The sequence below is a fragment of the Aulonocara sp. 'chitande type north' Nkhata Bay genome, linkage group LG15 (assembly GCF_057382095.1).
Source record: "Aulonocara sp. 'chitande type north' Nkhata Bay isolate Kocher_YH1m ecotype deep benthic linkage group LG15, A_spYH_male_GT1.1, whole genome shotgun sequence".
NCBI classification, from domain to species: domain Eukaryota; kingdom Metazoa; phylum Chordata; class Actinopteri; order Cichliformes; family Cichlidae; genus Aulonocara; species Aulonocara sp. 'chitande type north' Nkhata Bay.
This window is the reverse complement of record NC_141358.1, coordinates 30,067,945-30,078,256: the sequence shown is the minus strand read 5'-3', so window position 1 is coordinate 30,078,256 and position 10,312 is coordinate 30,067,945. Positions and strand designations below refer to the sequence as shown.

The window sequence follows — 10,312 nt, the reverse complement described above, 5'->3', positions numbered from 1 at the left end:
TAATCAAACTCAATGCAAACCAAAATTATAAAAAGCAATCCATATATTGTATCCAAGCACTAATTCATTTATTTCTTCTGTGCCACTGAGCGCCACCAATGTCCAGAAACTATCAACAACTTGAATGAGCCACACAATAACCCTTTGAGGTTCAAGCCATCATCAACTTGTCCTCCAAGCCTGGGAGTTAGGGAACAAGCTAATATTTGAATCAGACAGTTTTTAGTTTCTTGTTGTTCCTTTGATAGCCAAGTTTGAGAGAACAATTTTTTGAAAGAACAAAAATGGCATTCTGATAGTATAGATTTAGGGTGATCACTGATGATGGCTTAGACTTCAGAATGCTGACCTTCTACATCCACAAAGCTGTTGACAATCTGTTTACAAGTAAGATTATACCTAGGTTCACATCTACCCCTTAAATGGAATATTGCAAGACCCTATCTTGGGCATATAGAGCTCTCATACCAGAATAAGGGAATTTATTTGAACTGTAACATCAACTAAAATGGAACCTAACCCCAAGTGGTCAGCCTGTGACCCATTTATGATTAGGGCTGGGGTTGGCTTTTTTTTTTCCATCTAGCATATATTTAATTTATATATATATATTTAAAATTTTGTCTATTCAGTATTTTGCTAAAACAAAACCCAAACCCAGCCCTAAATATTTACAGGTCATTATTTTGCATTTCGTAAATGGGGCTGTATATATGAGAATGTGCCCAGATAGTGTAAGAACATCAGAGACTGTTGCTTTGGTGTTTTCAAAGGATTTTTTACATTATCAAAATAACGCAGGGCTCCTCTCAGGTTTCCTTCTTCAAAAACGAAACTATTAAGATACAGCATTCAACTGGAAAGACTCTACATGTTGTCATAGAAGATTCATTTCTATTTGTTTTAGTATCCCTTTTGAGCAGACTTTAGCTGAAACAGATGGCACTAGGTATTAAAGTCATTACAAAAAAGCCAAAAAGCGTTGAATGTGGATATGATGCAAACAACAGCTCGTCAGGCAGTGATGGCAGGTTCCATACAGTAAGAGGACACTAATAATTAGGACCAAAGTTCCAGAAGAGTTAAGCTAGATATTTATATTTTTGCTGCTAAGCTTGACTTGTCATATAGCAAACTATAATAGATGTTCATCACAACATTATTCCCAATATTCTGTAAATTTCTAATCTAGGTTTTCTGTTCAAAGTAATCATTACAAAGCTTGATAGATTGTTCAGAAGACTGACAAAGGGCTGTTTAAGGTTCAATTTCCTTAAATGTGAGTACCAAGTAAAGATTATAATGGAGTCAAGACACATAAACAATAAATGGTGGCCACAGTTTCCCATATAAAAACGTGAATCATCAACATTGACACTGCAGTTTGCAAGAAACACGATCTAGTATACTGGTAACATTCCACTGTTTATTACTGGCCTACTGTGTTCAACATCCCCCCCCCCTTTTTTTTAATTTTTTTATTTGCTTGTTTTAAGAAAATTTGTCATTAAAAATCTTTCTATAGTATATTTGTTTTCTTAGAAAATATAGAAAAGAGTAATTTACAGCTATATTACACAAATATCCTCTGGCTTTTGTTTTGAAACAAGTATGACACATTTTGTTCTTTTGCAGCACATGGTGTTACAGAGTATGCATCCAAACAACAAACGTAAGTCACTACAGTGTAGCAAAATAATAGAAAAAAGAAAAAAATACATAGTCTTCATAGAGAGAAATTAAATACATGCATACATACAATACAGTGCCATGCAAACACAGTCCAGTCTGGGAAGTAAATTGTTTAGGATTTGCATTTCTTTCCCATTTCATTTGCATTTCTGTCAACGTTTCATGCCTTCTTGCTATACATACACACCATGGCTTTTACATAAGACTGCAGCTGCTGCAGCAAGTAGCTTGTATAAAACTCATCATTTCTTAGTAGGGCCTGGTTGATGAAAGTGAAACTACACCAATTTTCAAATAGCAGAAACTTTAAATAATCCATTCATGGTAAATTAATACAGGCTGAAGTCTCCTTTCCACAATTGTCTATCATTCGTTCACTGATTTACACATTAAGTCATTTTAATAGTGTTTTTGAGAACGAGCCATTCATCACACAGATGTATGCACTCATTTTGCGAACATATGCACATATTTCACACTGACATTTGGTCCAAATGAACATTCTTACCTCCCCACCCCCAAGCTGCCCGATTATTTTCCCTGTGTGAGTCACTTTCTTGATGGCAGCACAAAGGGATGAAACAGCAGTGTCCCCTCAATGACAGCCCTGTAAGAAGCAGCTCGTCCCCTAAGAAGGTATTGGCCTTTAATCAGCCACATCTGCTCACATATGGGGTCTCTCTATCACATGCCACCAGCTAAGACCTGCCTGCTAGAGGTCAGAGTGTGATTGGTATCTTTGAGGGCAGCTGACCTTGGGTGTGTTTGTTTTGGGGCTGCAACAGAGATCCTTATCGGGCCTTGGCACACGTAGATAATTCTGTTTACCTTCTGGGGGAGACGGGAGCCATTTTTGCACTTCAAAAAGTGAATTTTGAAAAGGGTATTTGCAGAGGACAACTCAAGTTTTTGATGGAATTTTATTTTGAAGGATTAGATCCAAATGCACTGATACTATATTGACAAGACCAGCTTTAACCCTGCAGGTGGCAGTAATGGTCTTCACCCTCACTTTTACAGTGTTGTTGTCACTTCCCATGCTAACTGTTGCCCACTATTTTCTGTAACCTTGATGGAATAACTCATTAACGATTTCTTTAACTTGACCTCTGAATAACTCTTGCTTTCCTGATTTCTGTTTTCCTACTTGTGCAACAAAAGCTAGATTCCTTTGTCTTCTTTTCACACTGATACTATACTTTACAGCCTGTGCTATAATTCACATCACAACCTGAGCAACATCAACCAGCAATCCTTTAAATAAGCTCAAATAACTTGTGACTTCATGTAAATGTTCAATCTTGCCAATACTTTTGTTCTGTACACTGTTTGGCACCACTGCTGTACTGACTCATATTCAGACCTTCCAATTTCAGTAACAGTAAGCTTTTGGGGACAGTCACACACTTTTTTTTGGGAACATTTTCTGGTAGGAAGTTCGACGTTTCAAGCCACGGAAACACTCTTTACTTTTGGTTTTGCTGCTTGGGTTCAAAAGCAGTTTAGGATTTAGTTAAGTCATACTCTAAGAATCAGGCTTACTGCCTTCTCAAAGACTCCTGCATGACTGTCACTTATCACTTCCTCTTCATATGCTGCAGCCCACTGCAGTTCCTTCTGCTGTTGCCTAAGACCTGATACAACCTCTGAATTAAAGCAGAAATATTTGCTTCCCGCTTATATAAACCTTGACAGTTCTAATCACACACTGCAATGTGCAAGATAATTCTTCATAATGGACACAGTGTATGCCATCTGCCCAGTTCAGCTGTTCGGTTATTTATAATGATACAGAAAAGCATGCAGTGTGCTTTCAGCCCACTGTTTCTCTCTTTCCACGCAATTTGGCTTTGTTTCTTTTCACCTTTATCAAGGTGTGAGGAGTAATGTGTGTGCACAGTCATTGTTTGCACAGTTTTAATTTGTACACTCTTTATCGCTCTTGCTGCTTTTGCCAACTTGTTTGAATGTCCTTGGCTTAATAGACTGCTATGATCCTCACTCATTTTGAGAAGAGGGCTGCAGGAGACAAACACATAATTACTAATATTTAAATGGAATAACATACTGTGTGTTCAAGATTTACTTACAGATTGAGCAAGCATGTGTTCTGCTAGCTAACTTGTTTCTATATACCAAAGAGTTGGAAAAGAGCCTTAGAACCATGACCGTGTTGCAGTTTGTGCAAATGAGATACACTGTCCAGACTGAAGGACTACACAACTGACCAGTAGGGCTGTACTCGATTCTGGCCAGCTTAGCTGCTATTGGCTAGGAGTGATGACCTCTCACTCCTCAGGGGTAATGTCATATTCCCCTGCACCTCAAGAGGTACCTCAGCATCCAGCACTACTATTGACTGCTATCCTTACAAACTGTTCAGACGTTTGTCACGTGATCCGGATTCTCCCTGACTTCAATGCACTCTATCTCCTCCCTTTCCCTTTCCCTTTCTCTTTCCCGCTCCCTCTCCCGCTCTTTCCGCTTGGCCCGTTTCTTTTTCTTGTGCCTCTTTTTGGACGGCGGGAAGAAGGTCAGGAAGACAGGCAAAATGACAAAGCAGTGCAGCACAGTGCAGCCCGCAGTGAGGAGGGAGCACTTGAACAGTGTGTAGGTCAGATTGGAAGGCACAAACACCAGGGGCATGATCCCAATCACAAAGCAAGATGTGTTCTGCAGGATGGCAGCCCCGTGCTCCTCCAGTGCCAACTTGATGCACTGCGTCCTAGTGTGCTCGGTGGCCAGCACAAAAGTGTACAGGTGTGGTGCACAGTGATCCATGGCGAAGTTGAGGGTATAAATAAGGCACAGGATTGAGATGCTGTCCATGCCGACATTCCAGAGAGTCATCAAACCCAAGACACCCAGCTCCACGGATGTAACTGTGAGGATGAGCCAAAAGTTTCCCAATGGGTTGATGACCAGGAAGAAAGTGAGGATGAGGATGGTGAGTACGCTGAAGCCTGAGGTCAGAATGGGGGAGATGACAGAGGAGCTATACCGGTCCATGAACACAAACGTTGGATTGAAGGCAATGAATTTGATGCTGTTGATCAGCATCAAGGGCCGAAGCTTTTCCAAAAGCTCCACCACCTCCTCACGTTTCTTCTCAGTGGTTCGTGCTACCAAGTACATCCTTGAAGCAATGATGTCATACTCGTCAGTCTCGCTGTTCTTGGAAAATATGATATCCTCTGTGAAGTGCTGGTACTCTGGGCTACGCAAGAAGGAACCTTTAAGGATGGTGATGAAGTCGTTCTTAGTTGATGCACTCACATTCACTACCCGCAAGTAGTGGAAAAAGTTGTCCATCCAGGAGATCTTGTTGAAACCGTGACTCAAAGTCTTCAAGTGCTCCTGCACTGTGGAGTTCCAGTACTCAATGGGTTCATAAATATAAAATCCAATCACTGGACTGTAGTTACTAAAGTACTTCTGCTGAGTTAGAGCGTACGAAACACTTGGAGAGTTACTCGCCAACAGGTTCACAATATTTGATCCATCACTGATTTGTAAACATCCCATGAATGAGAAAGAAGCATAAATAAGATAGAGAATGACCACAAATGGTTTGACATAGGTGTTGGTAATCCATTCTGTGTAGTGCTCTCGCAGAAAGTGTTGGATGAAGTGATTCTGGTATGGTACACTGTCATGGTGTGTGGACAGGTCATGGCCATCACTCATCATGGTTTTAAACCATGTGGGCTGGCGGTCCAGGTACTCCACTGAGGGGATTTTACAGCAGAAAACACTGTGGTAGCGGTTCTGCTCAAGCTGTCCAGCAAACACCAGGCAGGAGCCATAGAAAGAGAAAACATAGAAGTAGTTGACCAGGATGGCCACACACATGCTCTGGCAGAAGATTTTCACTGACTCGATGTTAGTAAAAGGGCTAGCTCCCATGCCAAACGTTATGATGTAGAGTGAACTGGTCATAGTGTAGCACACCATCACGTCGGCAAACGCGTCTGCAACTCGCTCCTTGAAGGGGAGGTTTTCCCTGGTTCTCCTCCAGCCCGCCAAGAGCTCAAACACCCCTTTGGTTCCATGACCTAGAAGCAAGAAAGAGAAATGTGTAAATTCTAATATGTACATGCTACCAAAGCAGGCTACGACTACTCTACTTGCATTATATAAAGATTTTAAAAGTACCTTTTTTTTTTTTTTTTTACCTCTAAGCAATGTGGTTAATGGTGTAATTTGTGTGATTAGACCGAATTGAAAAACAACAAACCCACAACAAAAATTTAATTTGAAGAACTAAAAATATTGCAGAAATAATACATACACCGAAATGATTACATCAGTTTATTTATTTATCTGTGTTTCTGTGAAACCTTGACAGCAAGTAAGATTTGTGACAGATTAAGAGCTTTTGAAAGTATGCATTAATATTTTTCATTCAAGTTCTGTTTGATGTGAACCAAAGAACAATCCAATCAAGGTGACCTTGAAAATTCTCACAATGTACTGGTACTTCTAGCATGGGACTTGTTGAATGTTCACGTATGTGTTTTTTCTGCAACAACCACCAATGCAAAATCCAACTTCATAGATAAAAAGATAAACAACAAAAGACAGTTATCGCAATCATTGTTAATTTTTGCACACACAAAAGCTATATATGGATGCATCTGCTTTGGATGTAATGACTTGACAGAATATTCACAAAGCTTTTATTTAAACATTTTCAGACACTAAACCAGGGGTCTAGGATGGAAGGACTTTAAATCTTTAAAATCTTTAAATATGCAATGAGGTACTTGGAACTTGGTTATATACACATGCATTGGACAGACGTCTGCAGTTGTCATCATTTTTCTGTATTTCTTCCTTAAAAATGTCAGTGTTTGAAAAAGCCAAATAAGAGCAATTGACAATAATCCCTAAACTCAGTATTAAAATAATGTACAGGCGCCAGCCTTCGAATAGATGAAGCTATGGTATCAATTTGAAAACTCTGTGTTGCCCCCTTTTTCGAAAACCTCAAACTTGATATTTTTAGTAGTACTATTGTATCAATTTCAAAATTCTACGTCACCTCATTCTGAAATGACGTAGGATTACATACACAAACTTGGGTGTCCACGCCGGCCTCGTGAAAGAGAGAGAGAGAGACCATGATTATTAGTACACTCTTATTTTGGCAAACCAGAATAAAAGTTCAAATTCAAATCTGAATATGGTAATCGCTCTTCCATCTCTCTTCATTTATGAGATAGAGTTTTACACCATCCTCTTTACCACACATCACTAAACAGCATCCACATATGTCTGCAGCAGGCCCATTCATGTGAGTCAAATCTGTGGGATTTTCACCAGTCAAAAATACAGCCATGAATGCACAACCTTCAAAGGCATGAGAAAAGCCACAGTGCAAAACCTCCCACGCTGGAACACCCGCCCACCCACGCATGCTGTTCATTTATTTGTAAGATGCTGGAGCTGGAATGCTACAAGCAAATGTGTTATGAATTTCTGAACATGAGAATCAACTTAGTGTTTTTCCAGCATGAAAATATCTCAGCATACTGCATTTAGCCTATTTGTACATTTCTGTGCCAACATTGGCATTAAAATGTCTCTCTCACATGTAGCAGGTGGATATAGAAGTAAGAAAAATTGCCACCCTTGACAGCATTATACATTTTCCCGTGTTTGACACACTGGAAAAATAAAAGTTAATTAACTATAAAGGATTAGTCCTATGTAATGAGTTGGCTAGATGGCTCTTCCTGCTTTTAGTATTATTATGCCGTACAGCAAGTCAATTAGTTAGTGTCAGCTGGTTTAGAGGTGGAGAGAGAGAGCAAATTTACTCCCTTGGTTTTTACAGCATTAAACTGAGGGAGTCCACATACGTTACCCCTCACCAGTTACCAAATAGGATGTTAAATACTGTGTCATTTTCTAGACGTGATTGGAAAAGCTCTGGGATTCATTACGGTGACTGATTGCTGGCAGGTGGAAGTGGATAAAAATAATGAGCCCATCTGGTAAAGCGTCCCTGGTTAGTAGCAGTACTAACATTGAAAGAGAACATTTCTAACCAAGATATTTTCATGACTGCACAAATTTGCATTTTTGTTTTGAACAATCTTTGCTGGTGGATCATTTTATTTTATCAGAAAAAAAAGCAGAGAACAAAACTGTCATATGAGTAAGAGAGAGAGAGAATATGTAGAACGCACTGTAAGTACCTAACAGTAAATTTATTCTTATTTAAAATCAGGGATCCATATCTTCAGCTTTATTTGACAGATAAAGTGAAGAGAGGATAGGAAAGCAGGGGCAGACATGCAGCAAAGGGCCGCAGGTCGGACTATGAACCCAGGCCGGCCACTCTCGGCCATATGGCATGTGGTCGCATGCTCAACGCACTGAGCTGAACTGGTGCCCCAGACCTTCCTTTTAACACACTGTATATCTAGAATCATCTGTTCAATCTAATGTCAATTCCAATGTACATTACACACATATGATTAAACCTTTATTTCCAAATCAGCACAACAAGACAAAATCCATCTACAGTTTACGAGTAAACACCAAAAATCTTGGTTTCAGTCCCATATTTTATCTCATGCTAAACCAACATGGTCAAACACCAGCAGCTGTCTGCTTAAAATAACAGTCTAAAAAGCATGTGGTGTTCTGATGTAGTGCACACTGGTAAGACTCTTCAAACAGTTCAGATTTAAGAAGCATTAAGAAAGTAAGTTTGGCAGTGTTATGATCAAGGCTGCTTTCTAGTAAGAGTATAATTCATTTTATCACTGACAAACACTTGGGAGGCTTCACACCTGTCTCTGTGAAAATGCCTTTGTCTTTGAAAGCTTGTGCTGCTCCAATGTGAGAAGAATCCCAATTAGAAGGTAGAAATGATGTAGCAGAGTGCATGGAAAGATCAAAAACAGTGACATGCTCGCTGAGGTAATGGGTGTTCACAGCCATGTCAAACCAAGTCAGACACTTCATGTGGCGTGAACAGGGATGTACTGGTTTCACCTGAAAACTGTCCAGTCCATTGAAATCGTACGTCTCCAAGCGTATCAATTCTTCTCATAAATGTTCTGATAACAGTTGCACAGCACAAAACTATGATGTCAAACTCATGACATTTGACTTTGAACATCTGGGTGAATGCAAGCCTTTTTATCTACTCTTTTTCTACACTGACTTTATCTCAGAGGTGATAAAACAGTTGCATTGATGAATACCTCCGAAGACCTGCTTTTTTAACACAACGAAAATTGATCAGGATTTATTGAGGAACTTGTAAAACTCCTAGCAGCGACTGGCTTAGCAGAGACTTGTATGGGGTTGAGGCCTTTGAAAAAAAGTATTTTTCTGACTCACGTTTTCTTCAGCCATTTACACAGACACCATAATTTCACGTGACAAATTTGCAGCAATTATTTTCTCGATTTTCCTGATTTTGCAAGCAAATAAACAGGTGTGACCAATCAGACACCCTTCATTTGGCAACAAGTGCACTCATAGCTCAATACTTTACTGAATATACAATGATAGGGAAACAATAAAATAATCCTGTTTGTACCTCAGACACATCACTAAACGCTGCTCAGGGTCAATCCTTTCTCTGCCTCTTCAGATGTGGTCCCAACTCTGCCAACAAGAGCTCAAACTGCCCAACTGACAAAAAAAATGAGCTAGAGATATTTCAATATCTCTAAAGGCAGCTACAGCTCCCTTTTCCCCCCGTAGTTTATGTTTTGGGAATATATTTTCGCAAAATACTTCTGATGTGTATATACTTTAAACGACAAGTTTTCATTTGAAAAATTCAAAATTTCATGTCATTTTTTCTGCCGTGTGCTCAGTGTGTAAAGGCATTTAGAGTTAAAGTTGTTTTTTGTTAAAGCCACATGCTAGCAAGACTCATTTACAAAGTAAAAGATGTTACATTTCAAATCTGTTTTTTTGCATGCATGTGTCCTGTTGCTTCTTTTGGTTTGTTTCTGAAAGTAAAACTACAATAAGGGGGGGGGGAAACTGTATTTTAATGGTTTTTTAATGGTTCTTTAATTGTGAGTCCTCTGTAACTACGACTCGTCACCATGTCAAACCATATTATGCCTCCATTCACTCAATAAATTCTATCTATTCCAAAATTTTCCCATTTGCTTTCTCAAAAACATCAGTTTAGAGTTTGGACCTAAGTGGTCATCACCACTGATGACTTAGACTTAGACCTCAGAGAGTTAAAAACAAAACAAAGCAAAAAAGTCTTGAGGATCAGTGGGGAAAAAATAATTAATCTAACTGATTTGTATGAAGCAATATTCACACTATCACTACATTCCCTTTTGCTTCTCTCTCTTTTTGTTTAGGGTTTGGAGGTATAGCTATAGGATTGGGTTAGTCATTACTCATTCCAATTTCATGAACAACGAGCCCATGTCTTCGGACTGTGAGAGAAAATCCAAGATGCCATTCAGAAAACTTCCCCAGCCAGCCACTGTTTTCAAACTCCAAACTTTCTTTTTTGTGGTTAGAGATTTTCTATGAGCAGGCAGCGGGGGGAATTTATTCAATGAATGTAGAAGCAGGAGGGAGAATAGCACATGGCTGGAAGCATGACTGTCGCTCAATGCTA

At 39.4% G+C, this 10,312-nt stretch overlaps 1 protein-coding gene across 1 annotated transcript in view; it reads right to left on the bottom strand.

Annotated features, from left to right (window-relative positions):
• Positions 1-1,490: 1,490 nt before the first annotated feature.
• Positions 1,491-10,312, bottom strand: part of ptchd4 (patched domain containing 4) — a 65,593-nt gene continuing 56,771 nt past the window's right edge. Inside the window, exon 3 of the mRNA XM_086262837.1 lies at positions 1,491-5,747. Coding sequence (XP_086118963.1) covers positions 4,072-5,747 — 1,676 coding nt within the window. The 3' untranslated portion in view covers positions 1,491-4,071. The remainder of the gene's footprint in view (positions 5,748-10,312) is intronic.